At 40.5% G+C, this 27,798-nt stretch overlaps 1 protein-coding gene and 1 pseudogene across 2 annotated transcripts in view; both read left to right on the plus strand.

The window, feature by feature from the left end:
• The window catches only part of MYOM1 (myomesin 1), a 141,926-nt gene that overhangs the window by 35,907 nt on the left and 78,221 nt on the right, over window positions 1–27,798 (plus strand). Inside the window, exons 6-12 of the mRNA XM_082640742.1 lie at window positions 9,380–9,472; window positions 11,410–11,498; window positions 11,610–11,672; window positions 15,774–15,938; window positions 17,973–18,134; window positions 24,498–24,639; window positions 27,119–27,318. Coding sequence (XP_082496868.1) covers window positions 9,380–9,472; window positions 11,410–11,498; window positions 11,610–11,672; window positions 15,774–15,938; window positions 17,973–18,134; window positions 24,498–24,639; window positions 27,119–27,318 — 914 coding nt within the window. The remainder of the gene's footprint in view (window positions 1–9,379; window positions 9,473–11,409; window positions 11,499–11,609; window positions 11,673–15,773; window positions 15,939–17,972; window positions 18,135–24,497; window positions 24,640–27,118; window positions 27,319–27,798) is intronic.
• LOC309814910 (BTB/POZ domain-containing protein 10-like) lies at window positions 6,737–8,170 on the plus strand (annotated as a pseudogene). The gene has a single exon. The product of its transcript is annotated as a BTB/POZ domain-containing protein 10-like (transcript).

The raw sequence follows: 27,798 nt of genomic DNA on the forward strand, positions 1-27,798 counted from the left end.
ATATTACTTGATGAGTAAAAAAAATTCTCATCTTTCATGAATTAAGATGTACTACCAATAAACGAATAATTGGAGTCCTTAAGTAGATATATTTATTACACAGTGTCCTATCTCTGTTTTCCTGATTTTTAAACATCAGAGTTAAAGATGATTTTCAAGAGAATACAAAGTAATCTCTAGGAGGTAAATATTAATTTCTTAAGCATTTATTTATTCTGTTAAATACACAGCAACTAGAATACAAACATGCCATGTACCACTGATGGTGTTACTAAGCCAGAGTAATGGGGTTCTACAAAGGCAGAGCTCTAATTCTGTTAGAGATTAAACTCCTTACATAGTGCTTTGTGGGCTGAAAAAGGAGTGATTTAAAAACAAACAAAAATAAGCAAATGAGTAAATATGTTGATGTTAAAAAAATAAAAAACAAAAAAGATTAAAATGCCACAGAAAAAATATGAGATGACTAAATTGTCAACCCGTAAAACTCCAGTCAAATGGGAAAATAGAAATACTGTCAGTTTTTTGTGGTTTTTTTTGGCTGCGTTGGGTCTTCGTTGCTGCATGCGGGCTTTTCTCTAGTTGTGGCGAGCAGAGGCTACTCGTCGTTGTAGTGCGCGACCTTCTCAATGCGGTGGCTTCTCTTGTTGCAGAGCTCAGGTTCTAGGCGTGTGGGCTTCAGTAGTTGTGGCACACGGGCTCAGTAGTTGTGGCTCACGGGCTGTAGAGCGCAGGCTCAGTAGTTGTGGCGCACGAGCTTAGTTGCTCCGTGGCATATGGGATCTTCCCGGACCAGGACTCGAAGCCGTGTCCCCTTCATTGGCAGGCGGATTCTCAACCACTGTGCCACCAGGGAAGCCCATGCTGTCAGTTTTTAGTTATCTTCACTAATGGGGCTGAGAAGAAGTATGATTGATCCCTCAAATCTTTCACATTTAGCTTTGAAGTATTTATTTCCTTAACGTATGAATTTTATGGGGTTCATTTGCATCAAAAACAAAGGCACAGAGACAAGATTTGTCTCAGGTACGATTGGGAGGCTGTCCGGGAGGCTGTCCGTTGACTGGAGCAAACCTTCTCTAGTTCCCGCGACCCCTTTTGTGCTTGGAGAAGTCAAATCCATTCTGTATCAAGAATTCTCCCAGTAGGGACGGATCAGACCATTTCACAGAAAGTCCTGTTGCCTTGCAAGTCAAGTGAGAAGTAAATATGAAAACAAAAGAGCCAGTGGACCACTAAGAAAATAGTTCACCTTATTTAGCAAGCAAGATTTGCCCCTGGATAAAGCTGAAATTTGGACAATCAGCTAGCAGATAACTGAAAATTGGCTGTGGCAATAAATAAGGTCAGATCCAGGTTTTGTGGGGCATAAGAGTTATACAATTTGAGGAGTACTTTTACAAAAAAGAATATAAAGTTAAGTCATATGCATTAGACACAGAGCCTTATGGGAACCCATGCTGATGAGAGACCCTGAAACTTGAGCTTCACTGGTTTCAAGGTAAATCCACCTCTGAGAGTAAACTTCCATGTAGGATTGATTATAGCTTGTTGGGTATGTTGCCTTTTTTAAAATAATCATGAAATGAGGCTCTAATTTACTTTGCAAGCTGCTGGTCCAGAGTATGCAATCTTCAGTGAGCATCCTTCCCCTCAATGAGCAGGGAATCCACGACCTAGCAAGAACCACGGTTGGTGGTGACTAATTTGCTGGCATTTATGCCTCTTTGGTACCCAGCTGCAGCTTCCTGGGCCTGACACTGCGTATAAGTATGAAAGAAATAATTGAGAATGACCTTACTGAATAGAAGAAGGGAAAGTACAGAAATAAGTGTGTGATGCTGCTGCGGGCAGTTGTGATGCCTCTGCTTGAAGCCTTTAGCTTTCAAAGCCATGTGTGCCTGGGGCCTGGCTCCCTCAGACTCCTTTCCAAAGAGGGTTCAGTTCCAAGTTTCCACTGGACACCCTCAGGTCATGGTAACCCCTGAGGTCTCACAAATGATATCAACACACAGCAGCTGCTCTTTGGCCAACCCTGCGTACTGACTAAATCCGTCTGGATGGAATCTAGAGGGTAGCCGGGGAGCGCTCACTGACAGGCGCACCCATCATTCATCAGGGCCCGGTGTGGAGACGCTGAGCAGCACTGCCCTATTTCCAGCTCACTTTCCGAGCAGAAGGAAGCCTGTGGGCTTTGCGTCCAGTAGAAAAGTTAGTTGTAGATGACGCTGCTGCACCACCACAGTGAAGCAGGCCATCCTGAAGGAGGGCTTGTCAACAGAGAAGGAGAAATCTATATGTGGTGAAAAACCAAAGCTGTTTTACTTAATAGGCTATATTTATATAATAACTTGTTTAATAGGCTATATATTGGTTTAAAAGGGGAGGAAAAACATTTATGTTTGTATCCATATTACTTGCATAAGGAAGCTCTGGAAGGCTATGTAAGAATCTAAGAACAGTTAGCGGTGGGGAGGAGCTGGGCAGAAGGCAGATAGGTTTGAGGAAGGAGAATGTTTCCCGGGCACCCTGATATTTTCTGGTCCTTGAACCATATGCCTGTATTGCCCAGTCAAATTGTAAAAACTATGTGAAATGAGGGAGAAAAGTTCTCTTTAAGAGAAGGAGAGAATTGCATTAATTTTACACTTCTTTTTTTAAAATAAGAGCCAGATTTAATTGCATTTCGAGCCCAAAGTCTAAATCAGTTTTTTCAATGGAAGCCTGGATTGTAACCTGCAGGGAGACTCACACAAACTCCCTGGAGCAATGTGTTAGTGTTAGTGAGGATTAGTATTAGTCTAATGCTCACTCAACACCCACGTTTTCAGATGTGTATGTGGTTACTGGGCTAGATCCTCACGCAAGACACTTAAAAATACATATTTGAAATTCTTCACATTATCCCTGAAGTCATTGTCAAATAGACAAAGGTATTTGTCATTAGGCATGATAAGAGTTCAAAACCTGGGAATAAAATAGTACGAGAAATGTATCTTAGGAAGAGTCCAGAGATTTGGAAAAGCCTTAATCTATTTTTGCAAATTATGTGAATTCACAAATTCCATGATAGAATCATGTATTGAATTTGTTTACAAGATTAGAGTTATTCACAATGTATTTAAATTTAGCAATTACTACCATATTATCTTGGGAAAACAGCCTGAATTTAAAATAGTTAAAAATTATTTATAATTACTTCCAGAGTAATTTGGGATTTTATTTTAGATTTTTCTTATTTATTTAAGTCCAAATTCTATGCTAATGGAATAGCCCTCTCTCAGCTAATTGGTTTTTAAAGTAACAGCTATTTATTCAAAACAGTAGGGTTGCATTCTAAGTAGCAACCACACTTGTAGGGGTATTCAACATGAAAAGATCATTTTGGCAGGCATTATTTGCTGACAGAGAAAAGTTAGAGTGAAGCCCTTTTGTTTGACCATGCTTTACACTGCCAAAGAGCTTTCACTGTAATCCCTTCTTATCAAAGTCAGCCCAATATCCAAACAGACATTTGTTTGGAGGAATTAAGTGTGTATTTTACACACATACATGAAGAGTATTATTCTAGAAATACTTGTAACAGAAGCTCATTAACTAGTTCATAGATTCTACATGAAAATGATAAGGAAAATGGTGTACATCTAAATGTTCACAGGAATTTCAGAAACCCTCTGACAAATAACCCCAGGGTGTAGATAACTCTCCAAAATTAGCCGATGACTGACCAGTTTGGAATTTCATTTTCCAGAAGTAAGAAACTGTGAAGCATATATAGAGCAAGCCTCAAATCCTACTTTTCTCCCCTGACTCGATGGTGAAGACAGCCAATCGCAAATGACTCTGAACCCGAGTGCCTTGCTAGGTGAATTCCTTGGAGAATAGCATTGAATCACTTCCTCACTTAATCCATGTCTGCAGCTTTAAAACACATGCTTCTTACACTGACATTGGAGTTCCAGTGGAGAGAATGGAAGCTCCTCAAAGTGTGTGTGTGTGTGTGAGAGAGAGAGAGAGAGAGAGACAGAGACAGAGACAGAGAAGCCATGGCTGTTTAGCTGGGGGTCGGGGGATGGGGGGGAAGGCATTGAGGTGCTAAGTCGGATTGGACAGAAGGACAAGGAAGGTGAAGAAAGCCTGGGAGCTGCAAATGCTGTTTCAATTCAAATTTTATAGAAATATGAACAACGTTTTTGGTCAGAAGCCAAATCGAGTGTCGCTCAGTTGTTTGGTCAAGTAGCACCTGCCACACAGAATTGGGTGTCATATTTCTCTTCTTATGTTAGAAGGAAATACTGAAAACACCACAGCAAAGGAGAAAACTGAGCAAGAGGGAGCTTCTGGGTCAAGTGTGAAATGACCTAAATCAATTCAGTCAGGAGAACATGCTGATTAACATGTTCTACCCTGTCATTCATCAAAGCAAGGAATGTTCCAGATTAGGAGCGGCCGCAGATTTCTTTTTACACGCCATCTCTGATCAAACAGTCCCGTCTGCCTGGAGCCCTGTGGGGAGACAGCTAACTGAGGCTGCTTCTGGGCTGTCAGAAACAGCTAGGGATGGCTCCCAAGGGTGGGTCAGAAGGCTGTGCCCCTACACCTGCTACGCAGCTGCGATTCCTAAGCCAGTCCACCCTCCCGCTTCACATCCTAGGGAACCGGGACACAAAGAGCCTCAACACACCTTCTTCACAGGCACTTATTTTAAATTATCTGTATCATGAAGGATGGATTTGTCAGAACTCCGTTCCTTTGGCCCCAAATCAGGAAGCAGAGTTAAATCTATGGTGTTACCCAATAACTCTGTTCAATCCAGTTTAGCAAACACTGAGTGCCTAATATTTGCCTGTGATGCCTACTTCCTTGAGAGTGGCAATAGAAGTAAGTACAGATCAGACACAATCCCCAGCTTCAAGGCACGCACACCTTAGTAGAAGTGACACTTGTCCAACCATAATTTGATAAATGTTGTATATTTCCATTTGAACCAAGTAACACCAATGCGGACAGGCAGGAATGATATTGTATGGGATTTCAAGGGAGAGATTATTGAAGAAGTGACATTTGATCAGAGCCTTGAAGGACGAGTTGGGATTTTGCTAGGTGGAGAAGGAGAATGGTACATTTTTTAAAGTATAAAAAATGATGCATTTTAGGGACATAGGGTGCACGTGTGTGTGTGTGTGTGTGTGTGTGTGTATGAGTGTACAAGCTGGGGAGAGGTAGGGACTGGCTGAAGATTATTTCCTTTCTTTCTCTCCCTTTCCACCACTTTCCCTGCTCCCAAACCTCCTTATAACCATGTCCAGAAATCTGAAGAAATAAAATGCAGCTAAATAGAGAACAGCTGGAAAGTGGAAGCATCCCATGTTGTCAGGAGCCAGACTGCCTGGGTGCAAATCCCAGCTCTGCTGTTCTAGCGGTGAGAGCCGGGGCAAGACACTTAACCTCTCCATGCCTGGGTTTCTTCATCTGGAAAATGCTACTACTTTACTATGTTAAAAGTAGTACCATCTCGTGCGGTTGTTGTGAGGATTGAATTTAAAGCACTTGCCTGGCTCACAGTAAACACTCTCTGTCCGTTATGGTTATTAGCGTTATTTGCGATGTCTGCACAAGTGAAGTGGGGTGTCTGAAAGGGCATCAAATGAAGTCCAGCTCCTCTTTGGGACAGAAAATGGCTTAAGCAGAAAAGCCTGGTCCAGCACTATAGCCACTGGCTACTGAGAACCTGAGGACGTGGTGAAGAAGGTGCCCCTTGCAGACTCAGGAGACAGTGTCTCAGGAGGGGCCCCTCCATGGAGCCCCAGCCTCTCAAGGCTGAGAGACTTCACCAAGGATGTCCAGTCATAAAAAGGGAATCTTTCAGCTCCTATTTGTCAGTAGTTTTCTTTCATGATTGATATTTTAAGTTCTTCTAAGATGAGAGCCATGCTTGCTCACAAAAGAGTAAAACAAATATAATGAGCTTTCAATGCAATGACAAGGTTTTGAACAACATGCAAGAATGTTAGTGGGAAGAATGTTTTGCTTTCATCCTACACAGACAGCCAACAAAAAACCCACTCAAAGCCTTCCTCTCTGTTGTGTCAACAATAGGCAAGTTTTTGTTTTCTTTTTTTTTTAGATCTTCTATTGAAGTATCATTTACACATTAAAAAGTGCGTATCACATATAAATGTAGAACTCTGATGAATTTTTGTAGACTGCATACACCCAGGTAACCAGCACCTAAATAAAGAAACCAAGCAATTTCAGCACCCAGGATGCCTCCTTAATCCCCCCTGCCCCGCTCCGCTCCGGGGGAATCACTCTCCTGACTTCTAGCGGCATTAATTAGTCTTTTCTGGTTTTGTACTTTACATAAAAGCAATCATTATACTCTTTTGTGTCTGGCTCTTTTCACTTAACATTACACATGCAAGATTCAACCACATTGCTGTGAATGGCCAACTTCTTGAACGTAATTTTTGTAATGGAGGAGAGGAAAGCACATTCATCAAGAAGTTTTAGGTGAGAAACAGTCTAGGAGCCGGCCTGCAACCTGTTGGGGAGGCTCTTGTAGCCGCAGCCGCCAGAGCATCCGCTGCGACAGACACCTCCGGAGGGATCCAGTTGGGGAGGAAGCGGAGGTGTCGCCGGCCCCGGCCTTTGTCTGGACACTCAAGGGGGACTACAGGTTATGGGTGCTACATGTGTGCTTTCAGAGCAGCAATGTGAGGAAGCTTGAAGTGGGATGGCAGGATGGCCTCATCCTTATGACAGTAACTCCAGTGATCCAGAGAACTGGGATCGGAAATTGAATAGTAGACATCGTAAACTTTATAAACATTCAAGTACTCCCTCACATGTTGCCAAGGGAGTTGTTGACCACACCAAAATGAGACTACTTGGTGACTTGATCTCTCTCAATGAGAGATCAAGAGTTAGACGAAGGTCAAGTGACAGATCATGAGATTCATCTCACGAAAGAACAGAATCTCAGCTCACTCCTTGTATTAGAAATGTTACTTCTCCAACATGACAGCACCATGTTGAACGTGAAAAAGATCACAGTTCCTCTCATCCAAGCAGTCCTCATCCTCAAAAAGTCACCTCCAAATGGTTCCAGTAGCAGTGCTGGGAACAGCAGCAGAAACAGTAGTCAGTCAAGTTCAGATGGTAGCTGTAAGACTTCTGGGGAAATGGTGTTTGTGTATGAAAATGCAAAAGAAGGAGGTCGGAATGTAAGAACGTCAGAACGAGTGACACTAATAGTGGATAACACTAAATTTGTTGTAGACCCATCCATTTTTACTGCTCAGCCATATACAGTGTTGGGCAGGATGTTTGGATCTGGCAGAGAACATAACTCTACATGTCCCAGCGAGAAAGGAGAGTATGAGGTGGCAGAGGGGATTGGCTTTACTGTGTTTCGAGCTATTCTGAATTACTACAAAACAGGAATAATCCATTGTCCCGATGGCATATCTATTCCTGAACTGAGAAAACCATGCGATTCTCTTTGTATCTCTTTTGAATATAGTACTATTAAATGTAGAGATCTCAGTGCCCTAATGCATGAGTTATCAAATGATGGTGCCCGTAGACAGTTCGAATTTTACCTGGAAGAAATGATTCTGCCTCTCATGATAGCTAGTGCCCAGAGTGGGGAACGTGAATGCCACATAGTGGTGCTTACAGGCGATGATGTGGTTGATTGGGATGAAGAGTATCCACCACAAATGGGAGAATAATATTCACAAATTATTTATAGCACAAAATTATATAGATTTTTCAAGTACATTGAAAACAGAGTTGTGGCCAAATCAGTTTTGATGGAGAGGGGTCTTAAGAAGATTAGATTGGGAATAAAAGGTTATCCAACCTACAAAGAAAAAAGTAAAAGAAAAGGCCTGGGGGCCACCCAGAAGTGATTTACAACTATGTCCAAAGACCCTTTATTTGAATGTCTTGGGAGAAGGAAGAAGGAAAGAGCCAGTGTGTAGACTTTCAGTGTGTAAAGAGTAAATCTATCACCAGCCTTGCAGCAGCTGCAGCTGACATTCTCCAGGACCAGCTGGTAGTCATGCACCCAACTCCTCAAGTGGATGAGCTCGATATTCTCCCTATCCATCCCCCTTCTAGAAACAATGACCTCGATCCTGACACACAGAATCCGATGCTGTGATGGTGATGTTCCTTGAAACCATAGCGTGCTACTCTTCACAATGCCGCTGCACTCTCCTCATCCTGCACTGCAAGGCCACTCTCTTCATTGTGAGATGCACAGAACAGTGTTTAGGATATTGCAGTGCAGACTTTTTTAAAGACCAAAGGTAGCTGAATGGTTTTGTTTTGTTTTGTTTTTTGCAGTACGCGGGCCTCTCACTGGTGTGGCCTCTCCCGTTGCGGAGCACAGGCTCCGGATGCGCATGCTCAGCGGCCATGGCTCACGGGCCCAGCCGCTCCGCGGCATGTGGGATCTTCCCGGACTGGGGCACAAACCCGTGTCCCCTGCATCGGCAGGCGGACTCTCAACCACTGTGCCACCAGGGAAGCCCTGAATGGTTTTTTAAATGAGTACAACTCTAGCATCTTGAGGTTCCAGTTATATAAATGTATTGGTTTACCAGTAGGTTTGTGAAATTGGTTCTTTGTATGGGGGAACAGTCCTTTTTCACACATCTAGATCTTTTCAGAAGTGGCAGAAATTGGCAGCTGGGGTGCTTTCCGTCTAGATTGATATTCATCACACCCCAGATAAAATGTAGAATATTATATAGCTGCACTTTATATATGGTGGTTAAGTGGAACTGTTCAAGCCATTTTAATAATTGTGAGGCACAATATAATCTAAATAAGTGCTTCTATCAAAGTATTCCTTCAGTAAAATGTGTATAGTTTGCTGCCCATGATGAGCAAAAAATGAGTGTCATTGGGCTTGTTTGAATGCTTAGGATGAGATTCAATGGCCATATCTCATCAGTTATCTCCAGTGCCGTTTTCATCCTTTTCAAGTGAGTCACATGCAGGGAATGTGAACTTCAGGTGGTTTATTATCCAGTCTGCCTTACCCTTAATCTGTTCACAGATATTTATTTACTAACGATTTTTTTCGAGTTATGAGATAGGAAAATGAAGTGTTCGCTCTTCATTTACTAAATGATTGTTAACTCGTTTTTCATCAAAATAAAATTCCATTGTTTTAATGTTAAAAAAAGAAGTTTTATAATATTTATAATGCGTTTTATTTGCATTTATTGAACAGACCCCGCAACCGACCTCAGTGCTGTGTTTACAGGTGTTCCTTCAAGAACAACAGTTGTGTGTGTGTTGCTTTTAATCATGAATCTATTTACACCTCAACTTACTTCACCTTGTTTCCATTGTCTCATAGGTATAAAAATCAGGTGCCAATAAACGTCCATGCACACCCTGGAAAGTATATTATCGAAAGCCGATATGGAGTGCACACTCTGGAGATAAACGCGTAAGAGACATCAGGGTCTGTGTGTATTGCCCAGCAATTGCTTAGGGTGGCAATTTGCGCTCCAGTTAACGACTGTCCCCTTTTCCTCCCAATGCAGCATGATCAGGATGGGGGACAGTCCCATACGTTGCTTCTTGGTGCACACCGAAGAGCAATAAGCATGACACTCTTACCAAGCCCACGTTACCTCCCAAAGTGATCTTACTTGAATTTAGTCAAAGACGATGAGGAAAAATTCATTTGTATCTATTTATCCTTTTATATACTGGAGAGTTTTTCTTAGACATTAGTAAGAAAATAAGTTACATAAACAGGCATTTATATTCAGTTATCCTTTCAGAGTTCCAAATCTATGCCATCACTATACACTTTTGCCTTTAATCAGTAAAGGCCAATGAAGTTTGGGGTGGGTGACATTGAAAGTAAGCTGGACTTAGAGAAATTGTTCTTTCCTTCAGCTCACCAGGAACTGTGGGAAACTATGGGCCCACCCTGTCAGCCTGTAGATGGACGCAGAGCCTGACATTGGGATGTTTATAAAGCAAGATCAAAAGCAAAATTTGAAAGCATAATCCACATCAAAATTTCCAAGTTTTCAAAGGTTTCTCATGTCTCCTAATGTGGTTTTGAAATCCAAGCCTAGTTAGGTGGATGAAAAAGTTAAACAAGCTCCCAGCATTTTCGGTTCAAATAAAACCATGACATGCTGAGATGTCAAAGTAAAAAAAATTACGTCATTCTGATCTCAAGAGATTCATAGCCTTCTCAGGTCAGAGCAGTTGACACAGGTGATGCTGGGCTTCAAGCAGAAAAAACCCTGGGACTCTGGGGCTTTCGCCAAGCATTGACCCCTTCCTAAAGTTACATCCATTCTGCCAGTCAGAATTCTACCGAGGCGGCAGCAAGCTATGTGGTTGCTTTCTAATTAAATAGCTATGGGAAAGGCAACTGTATTGACCCTGCTGGGGTTCTACTGATGTCTGTAGATTTCAAGAAGAACTAAGATATTACAAATGAAACTAAACCCAGACGAACAATGAAGAACACGAACACTGGCAGTGATAAGACACAATACAGCCTTCTTTGAAATCTTAGCCTGTTCATCTCTGTGTGAGATCCTTCTCTCTCTACTCCATTATTAACGACATCCCAATTCCTGCGTTATAACTTAGAGGAACTTCCAAATGGCACTTCTTGTGCTGTTCTGTGGGCCTGAACCTTAGCAGAATTGAAAGTTAAATAACTTATTTGTACTTCGAGGCTAGAGCACATTAGACTAACCAGGATCCGTTTTGTGGCTCAGGGAGTCTGTGGGCATCTATAAGAAGAGGCTGTTTCTTTGTCTTTTCATCACCCTGTAGCCCCCCAGACTGAAACCCGCCCTGAGGGAGGCCCCAAGGTGCTAGGGGTCTTACCTGCTCCAAAGGTACATGGCTGGACATTTCCTGCTCCTGATACAACTTTAGACCAATTTTTCATCACACTGTTCACACTGTAATTCATATGCTTGACACTTTGTTGACTTTTTTTTTTTTTGTGGACATTTTAAATGAACCCAGGCTAGGGTCACGGTGGACTATAGCTGTTGGTAGTTAGATCTGTTGGCCTATATAACACACCACAGGGTGCTGGGTCAGAGAGAGTAGCTTTATCAAGAGTGCCAAAGAGCTATGTGTCAGTCAGTGATTTGCCCTGTGCCTTGTTAGCAAAGAGATCCTTGATGAAACAGCTAGCAATTACATCGGTCCTCCGTATCTGAAGAAGCGGAACCCGCCGATACTGAGGGCCGACTATTTTACACCATTTTATTAAGGGACTTGAGCATCCGCGGATTTTAATATCCATGGGGTCCTGGAACCAATCCCTCGCGGATGCTGAGTGACGACTGTACCAGGAGTGTCACTGCACTGGGCACTCATTTCCATCCGTTCTTTCAGATGCGATTTTGAAGACACCGCTCAGTACCGGGCCTCGGCGATGAATGTGAAAGGAGAGCTTTCAGCATATGCTTCGGTTGTGGTAAAGAGTAGGTTTGCTGAACTTGTTTTATTCAAAGTGTATTTTTAAAAAATTTATTCTCACTGCTAAAAAATAAAGTCAAGGAACAGTTGGCATGCTTTTCTGCTTTCTCTTCTAGGATATAAGGGAGAGTTTGATGAGACTCGCTTCCATGCGGGGGCCTCCACCTTGCCCCTCAGCTGTAAGTTTAAAAGGATATTTGCTGCGTCATCTCTGCACAATACTGCATAATACGCTGTCCCATAAGCTGAAATAAATACATAGTCTATATTATAATATATGCTAGCCTGTGTGTAATACTACCTGTGGTTGGTTTTATTGTGTCACATTCTTTGGTTACTATATTCTCTTTCTGCATCTAATTGCTCTGTTCTGGTTTTATAAATGCCCAGATGTGACAGGCTAAAAAGGGTTTTAAGTCTTAAAAACATTTAAAATGCTTTTAAGTCTTTCTGTGTTTAAATTGAGAAGATCATTACACAAACCTGTGCAGTGATTTAACCACACACACACACACACACACACACACACACACACACACAGTCTGGACTATATCAGAGCAGTTTTACTCATTTTTAAATATCCAGTTCAGTATCAACTCCTTGAGAAATCCATGTCTGACCCCACTGCCACCCCAGGCCCCACCCACTCAGGGTTTGGTGCCCTCGGTGAAGCTCTGGCACCTTCATAAGAGCATCTATCTCACGGGACACTGTTAACTGTTCTCTCCCACTGACCCGTGAGACACTTGAAGGCAAGGCTGGACCTTTTATCTTTAAACCCCAGCACCTGATGTAGAGTAGTATTTGATGATGAATGAATAAATACATTAATTTATGAAATGCAATTTAATGAGGTCTAAATGTGGTTTATAACAAATAATTAACAATATTCTGATCCATAGTAGTTTGTAAATTTGTGAACTTCAATCATTTCATCTATATCAGAACTTCTTTTCATGGGAGGCAATAAAAGTAAAATCCTTATTGTTGTTCAAGTAATTGGATGCTTACACTGTTCAGACTGAAAAAGGTAGTCAAGCCCGAACTTCTTATTTTCCAAACATTAAAAAATAAGTGGTAGTTTTAAAAATGGTTGATGAAAATACTTTCCCATGGATCAATTTTTCACCTAACTCATTAGTTTGATGTCTGTAGATGACCTACTCCATCGACTTCATGGAATGGCTCCTAATTTTAATATTCTAAATTGTAATCATTGGTATCAATTCCATGGGCAAGAGGGGATGATGGGTGAGAGTGAAGGAGGAACACATCCCAAACCATGTCCTTCCCTATCATTTGATTTATATTGAGATAGAATAGCTGGGAAATTTGAAACTATGACTTATCCCCAGTGTCCCCAAGATTGGCCTCTTGGTCATTCTACAATCCTCCACACATATCCTGTTCAGTCCCATTTCTATATCATCATCCATGTTTTTCCCATTCCCCTCTTCTCCATCAAGCCAGAGTCTGAAAGCCCAGCTCAATCTAACCTCTCTAACTTCTTAATCTTTCAGAGCCTCCTCTGGCTCCTGAATTGAGTGCAGTTGTTCCCAACATAGAGAATGGAGGGCTCTTATTCATTAATTCAACTAGTATTTATTGAACATCTACCATGTGCCAAGTACCAGTTTAGGTGGTTGGAATATGCTGGTAAATATCATGGATAAAGCTCCCTGCCCTTGGTTCTGCTCCAGTAGTTAATATGTATTGATCAGTTGTGCCAGACTCTGTACTAGGACATTTTTTTTTTTTTTTTTTTTTTTTTGAGCTGGGAGACAGCACTGCCAGCTTTACTGGTGATTTGCAGTTTTGTTTTGTTTTTTTGGTTGCTCCGTGCAGCATGTGTGATCTTAGTTCCCTGACCAGGGATCGAACCCATGCCCCCTGCAGTGGAAGCTCAGAGTCTTAACCACTGGACCTCCGGGGAAGTCCCCTAGGACATTTTTTATATGCATTGATTTATTTAATGCTCTCCAAAGCTTATGAACTGGGTGCCTTTTTATCTGTGCTATGCAGATGAGGAAACAATTTAGAGAGATTAAATCATGGGTCAAGACCACGCATAATAGTAGAATAGCGACTAGTAACCTGGTCTTTTTAATTCCAAACCATATTCTAAACCAGGGGTTGGCAAACATTTTCTGTAAAGGACTAGATTGTAAATAGTTTAGGCTGTGTGGGTCTGTGTCACAACTATTCCACTCTACCACTGTAACACAAAAGCAACCATCGGCAATAGATAGATGAATGAGCATGGCTGTCTCCAGATAAAACCTTATTTATGAACACTGAAATTTGAATTTCCTATGACTTCTCCCATGTCACAAAATATTATCCTTCTTTTGATTTTTTTTTCAGCCATTAAAAAATTTAAAGACCATTCTTCATGGTACAAAACAGGAGGCAATCCAGAGTTGGCTCACAGATTTGCCAACCCCTGACCTAAACCAGGCCCTCCCTATAACCCTTATCTCTACTCCCTGAGGCAGCTTTGAAACCAGCCCAACTTCCCAATAAACAAGATCTGTTCAAGTTGTTTTGCGTTTTGATCTCAGTAGGACATCATCATATAAAAATGGGGCAGATGGGACACATGCTTCAAAGAGAAGTCATTTCCCTGTTGATGAGTGGTTGCCTGGGGACACACAAAGTCAAGTCAACCCCATGTATTGGTTGAGAGCACAGGCTCTGGAAACAGCCTGCCAGTGTAAATCCTGGGTCTGCAGGGTGCATATGGGCAGTTATTTAGTCTCCTCGTGCTGCTGTTTTCTCATCGATAACATGGGAATAATAATGGTACTTACCTGATAGGGTTATTATGAGGCTTAATTGAGTTGATAGATATTAAACACTTGGAACAATACTTGGCACAAGGTGAACTCAATAAATGTTAGCTTGCATTTTCAAATTAATTCTACGAGGTCTTAGGAAGAGAATTGAAATAGGAGAAAAAGGGCCTAAGTTTTAGAGTTGGGCAGTTATACATTTGAATTTCAGCTTCACACATGATGCCTTTGAAACCTTGGCATTAGCTATATATATTTGTGAACTTCTATATCCCCACCTGAAAGAGAGGAAAAACTAGTAACTATGCCATGGAGTTTTTGCAAGGATTAGATGACATGTCAAATGTGAAGTTCCTGGCATGTAGGAAGCCATCAAAAAATAGTCATTATTTTCCCAGGCCCTTTCCTTTGAGAAAAGAGAAAATAAAACCTAGGAGAGTTTATGGTGTAGGTATTTACTCAATCTATAAATAAGATATTTCTAAGAATGGTATTTTAGGGCTTCCCTGGTGGCGCAGTGGTTGAGAGTCCGCCTGCCGAGGCAGGGGACACGGGTTCGTGCCCCGGTCCTGGGAGATCCCACATGCCGCGGGGCGGCTGGGCCCGTGAGCCATGGCCACTGAGCCTGCGCGTCTGGAGCCTGTGCTCCGCAACGGGAGAGGCTACAACAGAGAGAGGCCCGCGTACAGAAAAAAAAAAAAAAAAAAAAAGAATGGTATTTTAAACTTTGTTTTCTCCCATTGATATTTCTTGTATTTTTTTTTTTTTTTTTAAGATGCTCCTAGGGCTTTTTTTTTTTTTTTTTTTTGCGGTACGCGGGCCTCTCACTGTTGTGGCGTCTCCCGTTGCGGAGCACAGGCTCTGGATGCGCAGGCTCAGCGGCCATGGCTCATGGGCCCAGCTGCTCCGCGGCATGTGGGATCTTCCCGGACCGGGGCACGAACCCGTGTCCCCTGCATCAGCAGGCGGACTCTCAACCACTGCGCCACCAGGGAAGCCCTCTTGTATTTTTTTAACCGAGATCATCAAAGAAGCTGAAGCCACTTACTAAAAAACTCTATTTTTATGAGAAATTGAGATGGCTATTTGTTCCAAGAGTACAAGCAGTAAAGTTTAAATGAACTCAGAATCTAACATTTTAATGTGCATATATTGCAGCTATATTTAAGTCTAAGCTAAATGTGGTGTTCATTTACATTTTATGTAAGGTGTTAAACTTGACCTTTTAAATACTATTAATTATAATAGTAAAAATAAGCATTTAGCTTATCTGACCAATGAAGCAAGAATTTCCATACACAGAATTTCCATTTCAATATAATGATATATGTGAATATGCTACATACTTCTTTTATAAGGCTTAATTTTTGCCCAGATAAGTCACTTGATAGGTCTGTTGTGATTGCTTTCTGCCTGTGCTTATTAAAATGCTTGTGTCTCTTTGATGACAAAAAGTAAATTACTGATGTTTGTTTTTGTTGTGCCCAGTTGCTGTGACCCCTTATGGTTATGCGTCCAAGTTTGAGATCCACTTTGATGACAAGTTTGATGTGTCTTTCGGGAGAGAAGGCGAGACGATGAGTCTAGGCTGCCGTGTAGTTATCACTCCTGAAATTAAGCATTTCCAACCGGAGATCCAGTGGTACCGAAATGGTGAGCCTTACTAATGAATTCTCACTAGGTTCTTATTTGCAGGTCACAGCCTGGGCTTGGCCCCAGAGCATGAATGTCCACAAGACTGCAGTTCGCTTTACCAGAGCTGGCAGAATCTGAACGTTAGAGGACATAACCTTTTGGATGTTACAAAAGCTTTTACACATATATCAGAGTAGCAGAACTTTTGCAGTATATTTGTGGAGATTATAATTTCTTATCACCAAGTAATATAGGGAAAGGATTACAAAAAAATGTATTCTTATTTTGCAAGTTGGATGTATATTCATTTTGTAAGTTAATTTTATTTGGTAAAATAAAGCAGAGTCCAGTGAAGTCCAGTGGGACTATGGAGCATGCCCATTGGTCCCCAGGCACGGTGGGTGGTGGTCAGCATGCTCACCATGCAGTTGGCCTGAACTTCAGTGCATGTGTGAGCACTGGGCAGTCTGGGCCATCCCAAGGCCTTGGCTGAGACCAGGACCTGGGCCCAGAGTGAAACCAGTCACGGCAGCAGTAGCGGCAGCAGCAGTAACATCGCTGGACAGCGTGGCCCTAGAGGAGAGGAGGGGTCCCACGTAGGGCAGTGTGGGCCCCCACCGTGGGAGCCGAGATTGCCTGTCCACCCCCAGAATGCGTCTTTGTGGGATCTGCACAGATATGAGCTTCCTCGCCTGAGCACCGTGACAGGAACTGCCAGCAATCACGCAGTAAACTTTGTCCGTAAAATATTATAAAATAAAAGCATGTACATAGACATTGCAGTAAGGCACATAAGGCAGTTAGAATTCTTCAGAGTTTAGACTCTCTGATTATGAAAACTGCCACAACATTGCAAAGCAAATATTCACAGGCTTGGAAATAAAAATTAAGTTTAAAGATTGTCACATTCAATGAAAAAGAACACTATTTTCATACGAAACTTTGGATGAAGCAGTTATTAACAAGAAAGATAATTTTTAAATTAATTTTTCCTCATAATCAAACATACAGTGAGAGAATGCATAAACAGGCATTTGAATTATATACAAATCATGAAGTCATTTTCAGTTTCTTGTATGACCACAAGTTACAGGACATGTAAGAGAAAACATTAGGATGCAATTATGTAAATTTACATTTAAAATTAAATTCAGACTTACATGAAACTATTTGTATAAAGAGTTAAATCTTTTTAGAAAAAATTGTTCCTCAAGAATCGTCAGCTCTGATTCACTTTGTTATAAAGCAGAAACTAACACACCATTGTAAAGCAATTATACTCCAATAAAGATGTTTAAAAAAAAAAAGAATCGTCAGCTCTAGAGTACTAAAATTTATATTTTGAAATAGTTTATCATAAGATTAACCCAATGTTAACTTTACAGCACCATAACTATATAATACTATAACATATAAAGCTATATATTACTGTGACTATGTAACACTCTTAACAGCTGCATTAATAGTTGCATCTGCAGAAAGATCCTTCTTAAAATAAAAAAAAATCAAAACTAATTTATGATCTTGCATTTGCAAAGAGTGACTGATGTTGCTTTCAGTTATATCAATTTAAAATGAAGTTACTAAAAGTAACTGAGTTTGCCAAAAAGTAAGTAAAAAATATCATATTATCAATCAACGTATCACATTAATAAAGTATTATTTTTGTATGCAAAATTATGGCATGAAAATATTATTTTTTGCAATTTGTATTACCCTATTATGTTTTATAAGTAATATTTTAGTACCTTGACTATGTTTTTTTCCTCTGCTTTTTGAGCAAGGAGTCTTGTAATTTCATTTTGCACTGGGCCCTGCAGATTATGTATCTAGCCCTGGTCCCCTCACTTCTGCTCTAACATTTTAACCAATATAAACATGGCAGAATGACTCAAAGCCCTACAGACTTCCTCTAATATTCAGATAGCTTTCAATATAGAAGAAGAGGAATAAAGAGAGAGAGAATTGGGGGGAGGGAAGAGTGGAGGGGAAGGAGGAAGAAGAGAGTAATAGAGAAAGAAATCAGTTAATTTGCTTACTTTTGTTTCCTAGGGGCTCCTGTTTCTCCATCAAAATGGGTACAAACACACTGGAGTGGAGATCGGGCAACACTAACATTTTCTCATCTCAACAAGGAAGATGAAGGTCTCTACACAATCCATGTACGAATGGGAGAATATTATGAACAATACAGTGCTTACGTCTTTGTTCGAGGTAAGACCTAGCAAAAAGCAGAACATCTGAGAATATTTAAAACACCGAGACCATGTCAGTCTATCCAAACATATTTTTGGTAACGATGAAAGAGCCAATGTAAAAATTTAACCCTGAAGGCACCAGTCGGAAGGTGACCAGTTTCCAGACTATGTTACTGTCACTAGTGTCAGTACTTCCCTCATCTTCAATGAGCCCCCAGAGCAGTGCCCTGTAGGTGTCTGAGTAGAGAGACTAAATCCTAGTGATGCAAAAAGCTGTCTCAGTTTGAAGAAGCTACAATAAAAGAGTGATGGGGACTCACTCTTGAATATCTGTTTTGGAGAGCAAATTTATTACTTCATTCCAGGCCTTTTCTTTATAGCTTTAGTTTTAATGAACTAGGAAACAAGATGCTACAACTGAATCCTTAAGACAAACTATAACTGTTGGTTTTAGGAGTCTTTCTTTTTTCAGCGATGTCTCTAACAGGTCAGACATGTACAAGTGGGAATGTTATTTCTACATGAGATCCTAGCACATCTGGAAGACGATGAACACTTCCAGGCCACAAAGGCAGTACTCTGTGTTCTTTTACGTGATGGTCAGTCAGGTGTGGCCACACGAGGAGACAGAGGAGGGGCTCAGGAAAAGAGTGTATTATACTCATAGGTCCTAGAGAACCACCCAGGGCCACATGGGGAAGCAAAGGCACTACTGGTTGGTCAGGAGGCAGAAGAGGCAGAGGGAGAGCTTAGACCGCAGTCTGTATTGGAGTTCCCGTGGAAAAGGCATGGCAGGGCGGGGTAAACAGTTCAGGATTGGCTGGTGTGAACAACTTCAGCAGACCCTAAGCTACAGGGGCCGTGCTTAGTTGTCTGGTCCCTGGTGCTGAGATGATTAAGGCAGAGGAATATTTCCTCCTGGAGTACACAGGCCAGATGGAGGAGGTGAGCTCTGGACGGATTAAAATTGGCTAGCCCCCAGAGATGGGGGCAGAAAATCTTTCCCCACCCAGAAAGGCTTTTAAGATGTCAAAATGTCACAATATACAGAAAATAAACATATAAACAATACAGGTAGACTTGCTAATTTTTTATCTCTTGTGCATTAAATAGAACCATAAACTCCTAGGTGTTTTGATGCGGGTGGAACTTTAGAGGTCATGCAGGTGTCCTTAACTGGGGTCCACAGACTCCCAAGGGGTCTGTGATTATAACTGTACTTCAGTATAATTAGTTCCTTTGGTAAGCTCATGTATTTTATTTTATTTTATTTTATGCATTTAAAAACATTGTTCTGAGAAGGGCCCTCTAGGTTTTCTTTACCACTTTGCCAAAGGAGTCTAAAGCACACAAAAATATTAGGATTCCCCTTAATTTTTTTTAATAAATTTATTTATTTACTTATTTTTTTTTATTTTTGGCTGCATTGGGTCTTCGTTGCTGCACGTGGGCTTTCTCTAGTTGCAGTGAGCGGGGGCTACTCTTCATTGCGGTGCACGGGCTTCTCATTGCAGTGGATTCTCTTGTTGCAGAGCATGGGTTCTAGGCGCACGGGCTTCAGTAGTTGTGCCACACAGCCTCAGTAGTTGTGGCACACGGGCTTAGTTGCTCTGCGGCATGTGGGATCTTCCCCGACCAGGGCTCAAACCCATGTCCCCTGCACTGGCAGGTGGATTCTTAACCACTGCGCCACCAGGGAAATTCCTCCCCTTAATTTTAAGATGCAAAAACTATAGCTCAGGAAAGTAACATGATTTACCAAGAGCCTCACAGTTAGAAGCAGAAGTGGGACTAGGATACAGGCCTTCTGATGGCTAACCCAGGATTTTAATTAGGGAATAGGTTAAGCTGCTGAAATGAAAATTTTTAAAAAAGTTTATTTCTGTCCTATGTCCATCAATCCAGAGGTAGGAAGGTGGTCCAGGTGGTTCTGCTCAACTCAGTCATTCAGAGTCCTGGCTCCCATCTATGTTGTTGCTCCACTGCCCCCGTGGTGCTGTCCTGTGTTCCTGTTCCAGCCTGTGGGAAGGGCAGAAATGCAGGGACGCACACATCACTTCTGCATGGTGAACACTCTACCACACGTCCACAGGGAGCGAAGCTGGGCAACATGTTGCTTGCAGAAGCTCAGGGGTTCTGGTACTAAAAGGAAACAGGAGGAATGGATACTGGGGAGAGACAGCTGTCTATATACCACACCAGTACTGAACAATAACAAATGATCATTGAATTCTGCCATGGATTCGCAACTGATAAAGATGCACGGATATCTATGCCAGCTGAAAAATGGGGCAGACTTCCTCCTGCACAAAAGCATTTGGGAAAAGTCGTATCTTGTGAGGGGAAAAGAGGGGTAGCCCTCTGGGTCAGTTGCAGTAAAAATGGACGCCCTGGAAGTTATCAGCAAGTATGTTTGTTTAAACAAAGCACCCAGATAGACCTGGCCAGATGATAACTGAAAGCAAACAGTCTTTGCCTCTGCTCTCAGTCTGACCAGAACCAAAGAGTATCTCTGGTGACTCAAGAAACACTTAAGTTATGCCTTGAGGATTCCCTTTGTGGACTTTTTCTGGGAGCTCTGACACAGTCCAGGGTTTCCTCAGCAACATTTCTCAGTGCCCACATCCAGAGTCGTGGCTCTCTGCAGGTTGAGGCCAGACTTCAGATGACCAACCACAGACTGGGGGGAAGGGATTGAAATTTATCATTAAGCCAGTTTTCATATCCACAAAATAAGGGAAGATTCTAAAATGTATCAGATGTTGATGTGAGAGAATTGAAAAGATTCATGGGGAAGACAAAATTGCAAAGACAAATTTCAGAAATCGAGTTGTGGATTTAACTTTTAGAAGAAGATTTCCCCTGTAAGTTTATTTTAAATGATATATTTTAGATTCTTTTAAAAAATCTTTATTGAGATATAATTACACACCATAAGAGTCAACCATGCTAAGTGGACAGTGCTTTTCAGAATATTCATAGAGCTGTGCACCCACCATCTACAATCCAGCTTAGAACATCCCCTTCACCCCAAAGAGATTTCTTGTGCCCCTTCCCCACTCCCATCCCCAACCTAGCCCCCAGACAGCCACTAATCTACTCCCTGCCTCTATAAACTGGCTTTTCTGAACATTTCTGGATATCATATGTGATCTTTTACTTTTGTCTTTTTTCATTGAGCCTATGTTTTGAGGTTCTTTATGTTGGTACCTCGTTCCTTTTTATTGCTGACTAATATTGCACTGTATGGATATGCCTCATTTTGTGTGTCCATTCACCAGTTGATGGACAGTTGGATTGTTTCCACTCTCTGACTATTATGAATAATGCTGCTGTGAACATTTGTGTTCCTATTCATGGACCTAGGCTTTCACTTCTCTTGGGTAGATAGCTACAAGTGGAACTGCTGGGTCATATGTTAAATTTGTGTTTAATTTTTTGAGAAACTGCCAAAGTGTTTTAAGTGACATTTTATGGTGTTTTTTTTTTTTTAAACTTGGAGCTGCATGAGGCCATTTCAATGCATTTTTTAGAGCTCTGGTATTTTGCTGCTTAGAAAATAGCTTCTGAACCAGAATGATCAGTGTAGAAAGCACCATATGTCTACGGAAACACATTCCAGAGCTGTACATATTTGGCCAGTTTTTTATTACATACATAATATGTGTTCTTTCTGAAAAAATAGGTAATATAAATAAGAAAAAAAAGAAAAGCCATCGTAAGTCTAACATCCAGAGATACCTGAAGTTATCATTTTATCACATATTCTTCTAGACTTTTATATATTCTTTTCTCCCCTTCCCACACACATGGCAGGGAGGAAAGAAAGATGATACAATGATAAAGGATGGGATATAAATGTCATGAAAAAAGAATTACAAATGAAAAATAAATTATGAAAAAGTTTTCACTAGTAATCAAAGTAATAAAATTAATCTATCACACTGAAAAGATTTACAAGGTTTTAAAATCCACTGGGATGAAGGAATGGAGGGCCCAGCACTCCCACACATTGCTGGTGAGTGTAAATCGGTTTAGCTTTTCTCAGGGTGTTTTGCCACTATGTATCAACAGTGAGCATTTCCCAACGATTCTAGTTCTAGGAATTTAAGTGGACAAAGCTGAAAAAAATGTTTGTTTGGGGGAAAATCTGGAAGGAATCTAGATATCCACCAATGGGAACTGAAAATTAAGTATAATAAATATTCCATATAAACACACAAATACAGCACAGCAATGAAAACTAATGATGTATACTTACTAATATGAAAATATATTAAAAAAACAGTTTACATGAAACTATATAGTCTAATCCCACTTTTATTTAAAAAACAATCACTTTTTTAAAAAATTGGAGTATAGTTGATTTACATTGTTGTGAAAAACAATTACTTTTGAGTTTATAAATATAGGGAAAAAAATCTAGAAAAATCTACACAAATATGTTAGTATTAGTAATCTCTGAGTTATGGAATTAAGAGGGATTTTAACATGTATTTTTTATTACATATATTTTACAAGCAGACACTACTTTTATAATAAAGATAAACAATAAAATTACTTACATTTTGATAAAAGTTATTAAATAGCCTGTGTCAGAGGTCAGAATATAAATAGTAGCAGGCTAATCTTTGGCCTAATTAATCAAAGCTACAAAATGTTTGACTATTTGTAGGGTTGGGAGAAGGAAGGGCAGAGGCTAAGAAGAGGATTGACGTTGCCCAAGTGGGTGCTGTGGGCCAGACGCTCTGTAGCAGCTGCTGAGAGCCAAGAGCACAAGTGTGAAGCAATACAGCATGGTATTTGGATTTGGCTTCCAGCAGCTGCTATACAGAACTGTGTTTTGAAAGATTGTCAAGTCCACATGGCAAATGGCATATTCCAAGCAATTTTATAGAAATGCTGAGAAATGGCTCCCTAAATGTCTGCTGTCTGCCAGGCTCTGTTACATACAATGGATTTATCTATCAACACCAATGTTGCTAGTTGTTACATTATGGGCTTTTTGCTAAAAAGGGACATGGCTAGAGGTTGCCAGCTGTCCCCCTCGCAGCTGAGCAGCTATTAGGTCAGCATCTCCACCTCCATCCTAGCTCTGCTCCACCTTCACCATCAGCAGACCTTCTCCCCACCATCCAGTGCTCTGAAAGCCTAAAAGGAACAAAGTTTCTTCCCACCAAAATGCCCATTTGCCGTTGTGTGGCATGCAGGAATTCTGCATTGTTTTAGGCACGATGATTTGGTTACACTCTCCTATAGCACTTATGCAGGAGATATTATCCTGCGGGTTCATGGGTTCATGCAGGTTCATGGGGCAAGAAACAGAATGTTCCAAACCGAACTGATTTAAGATCTTCACAGATAATGCACAGCCCTGTTAGCAAATGTTTCAGTAACTTATGAATTACAGAAGTATAGATCATAGGAAAAGAAAGTGTTTATTATTCAGTCAACAAGAGTGTTTTCCCTGGGTGAGTGGCTCCTACATGTCTCAGCCTCCTCTCCTACTAATTCCTGTTGTTAAAGGGTTGACCAGATGTCAAGTGGAATTGGCAAATGTGGTTCCCCTCCCCTTGGGACTCTGACTCTTATCTTAATCATTTTCACTTAAAAGGCTACTGTGGGGTTATTTTCATTCCCCTTCCTTTCCTCCTAAAAACACCCCTGAGTTACTAATTTATCTGTGCATACACTGCTGAGGGGACCCACTGTCAGAGGATCCCATTTCATGAACAGTCATTGAACTCTGTTTCTTGTATAGTCTTGGACTTTTACTAAACTCAGATAAACTAAGCTCAGATGTGGCTATTTCATCAGAGTTACTTTCGCAAGGATCTTCAGCTTGGGAACAAACATTTAATTAAAATGAATGTTTTTGTTTCTCTTCCAAAATGGTGGTCCCAGCATAGGGATGGGCAAAGCTTCTTGGTTCTTCTTCTCTTGTGGATGTATCTAGAAGGTGACAAGAAGGGGCTGTTTGTTCCCCTTTGGAGCCGTTCATAGTTTCCGAGTAACACTGCACAATAATTATATTAAGAACAGACTTCCTGACATAACTTACATCAGACTTTTCTGATAGCAGTCCCCAACATGTCCTCATTTATTTTCTTTTAGAACATTTTGGGCAGGCAAGGGCCATGAGGCAGAGGTCATGGGTCCTTTTCAGAGCCCTTCCTAGCATAATGTTCCTTGTACTGATGGTGAAAAGCACACATTGTTATTTTGGTAAGCAAATTACAAAATTGAAGATTGCTCGACTGGGGCAAAAGGTATAGCCACTGCGGTGGTGTGGTAAGAAATGTCTGCACTAAGACCTTGGCCTTTGGGGCTGACAGAGCACATCTGAGAGGGTTAACAGGATCCTTCTGTATCCCCACAGATGCTGATGCAGAGATTGAAGGAGCCCCAGCCTCTCCCTTGGATGTGGTGTCCTTGGATGCCAACAAAGATTATATCATCATCTCTTGGAAACAGCCGGCAGTGGATGGAGGGAGTCCTATTCTGGGATATTTTATTGATAAGTTAGTACTTAGTCTAACTTCAGTTAGAGTGATTTGCCCATAGAGACACATGCTTGATTTCTCCCACCATTTCTAGGTGAAGTGTTTTCTTTACTGGTCTCCTCTCCCTCTTTTCTCTGTGTCTCTGTCCCTGTCTGGTGTGTATGTATATATATATGTATATACACATACCTACCTGTTTACCTAAATTCCAGAGATAATCCTTGAATTGTACTACCAACCCAAGTCACTAATTTGGCGAGAATATTATGAATTTGTTCACCTAATAGAGGCCACTTTAGAAATGAAATAGCTGGTATTCAATATGCTTAATGTCCATATTCTTAGTCTGTCAGTAATTTAAGAATATTAAGTAATTTAAAGAATAATACTCTAAGATTACTAAGAAAATCTCATTTATATCACAGGATTCAAGTTTGACAAAGAAATAACAAATATCCATAGTATTAAACTGTTTTATCTACAAATCGTTGCTCTTTACATTCTCCAAAACTTAGAGACTTTATATTTATAGTAAATGGGTCTTACATATGAATTATCCAGTGAGCTTGGCCAATTTAGAAACAAATTTAGATTACTGACCTAAATACATTATTGTCTGACTTAGTTTCTTTTCAGATAGTTGCTCCAATTCTCTTCCATTTTTGAGTAATAACCCTGACTGTAAAAACCACTAGGGGCAGATAATCTATGCCACTGTAGTATGACAGGTTTGTACCAAGGTGGATTAAACTTAATATTTATAGCAGTAAGTAAGTGTATGCCTACTGGGCTCAGTACCAACCAGAGAAATATTTATAATAGATTATACTTTATTTAACCGTACACTAAATGTTTCCACGTTATTTCATCATTGAATAATGATGAACTGTGAAGTTTTAGATATATTCTTTTTTTAAAAATATGCATCTGTATTTTAATTAAAAACATAACTATCTACCTTTGTAAAAGTATCCCTCTATGTAAATGCACCATTTTTTAACAAATCTAGTAAGATTCTTTTTTTTTGAATTTTATTTTATTTTTTTATACAGCAGGTTCTTATTAGTTCTCTATTTTATACATATTAGTGTATATATGTCAATCCCAATCTCCCAATTCATCCCAACACCACCACCCACCCCGCCATTTTCCCCCTTTGGTGTCCATATGTTTGTTCTCTGCATCTGTGTCTGTATTTCTGCCCTGCAAACTGGTTCATCTGTACCATTTTTCTAGGTTCCACATATATGCATTAATATATGGTATTTGTTTTTCTCTTTCTGACTTACTTCACTCTGTATGACAGTCTCTAGATCCATCCACGTCTCTACAAATGACTCAATTTCGTTCCTTTTTATGGCTGAGTAGTATTCCATTGTATATATGTACCACATCTTCTTTATTCATTCGTCTGTCGATGGGCATTTAGGTTGCTTCCATGACCTGGCTATTGTAAATAGGGCTGCAGTGAATATTGGGATGCAAGTGTCTTTTTGAATTATGGTTTTCTCTGGGTATATGCCCAGTGGTGGGATTACTGGGTCATATGGTAATTCTATTTTTCATTTTTTAAGGAACCTCCATACTGTTCTCCATAGTGGCTGTATTAATTTACATTCCCACCAACAGTGCAAGAGGGTTCCCTTTTCTCCACACCCTCTCCAGCATTTGTTATTTGTAGATTTTCTGATGATGCCCATTCTAACTGGTGTGAGGTGATACCTCATTGTAGTTTTGATGTGCATTTCTCTAATAATTAGTGATGTTGAACAGCTTTTCATGTGCTTCTTGGCCATCTGTATGTCTTCTTTGGAGAAATGTCTATTTAGGTCTTCTGCCCATTTTTGGATTAGGTTGTTTGTTTTTTTAATATTGAGCTGCATGAGCTGTTTATATATTTTGGAGATTAACCCTTTGTCCGTTGATTCATTTGCAAATATTTTCTCCCATTCTGAGGGTTGTCTTTTCGTCTTGTTTGTAGTTTCCTTTGCTTTGCAGAAGATTTTAAGTTTCATTAGGTCCCATTTGTTTATTTTTGTTTTTATTTCCATTACTCTAGGAGGTGGATCAAAAAAGATCTTACTGTGATTTATGTCAAAGAGTGTTCTTCCTATGTTTTCCTCTAAGAGTTTTATAGTGTCCGGTCTTACATTTAGGTCTCAAATCCATTTTCAGTTTATTTTTGTGTATGGTGTTGGGGAGTGTTCTAATTTCATTCTTTTACATGTAGCTGCCGAGTTTTCCCAGCACCACTTATTGAAGAGACTGTCTTTTCTCCATTGTGTATCCTTGCCTCCTTTGTCATAGATTAGTTGACCATAGGTGCATGGGTTTATCTCGGGGCTTTCTATCCTGTTCCATTGATCTATATTTCTGTTTTTGTGCCAGTGCCATATTGTCTTGATTACTGTAGCTTTGTAGTATAGTCTGAAGTCAGGGAGTCTGATTCCTCCAGCTCTGTTTTTTTCTGTTTTGTCCATCACTCTCTCTCCCTTAGGTGTGAGGTGGGCACAGACAGCTGGTCTCAGTGCAATGACACACCTGTGAAGTTTGCTCGTTTCCCAGTCACTGGATTGATAGAAGGTCGTTCTTACATATTCCGAGTTCGAGCTGTGAACAAAACTGGAATAGGTCTCCCCTCTCGTGTTTCCGAGCCTGTGGCTGCTCTGGATCCAGCTGAGAAAGCTAGACTTAAAAGTAAGCATTTTTCATTTTACAGGATCATCTTGAATTTTTTTTATATGCCTGAAATAGATCCTATTGCAAGGTTATTCCTCCACCCTCCACTAGAGGGAGAAGAGAATAAGAAATCCTTTACTGATCAGAAAAATCCAGGGGAAAAAAAAGACAAAAACAAAAAAGTATTTGTTTTTTGACTCATCTGTTCACTAAGGGCTTTATTTTATGTTATTTTTATTTGATTCAGAAAACTTTGCCTTATTTGACTGAGTTACAGGCATTGTGTTTGAAATGAAATATGAAAACCAAAAGGCTAAAGAGTTTTTTTTTTTCATTTTATTAGCATAGTTCAAATATACTTTTCTTTCTGGTTCATTTTCTTAAAATTGTAAGGTAGTTTTCTTAATCTTGAATTTATCCCTTAGAGCATTAATACTCAACACTGTGAATTTCTTTATATCAAAGGAAAAACACATTTACAACACATCGTGTCTGTTC

Source organism: Mesoplodon mirus (genome assembly GCF_964341445.2).
Source record: "Mesoplodon mirus genome assembly, chromosome: 13".
Lineage (NCBI taxonomy): Eukaryota > Metazoa > Chordata > Mammalia > Artiodactyla > Ziphiidae > Mesoplodon > Mesoplodon mirus.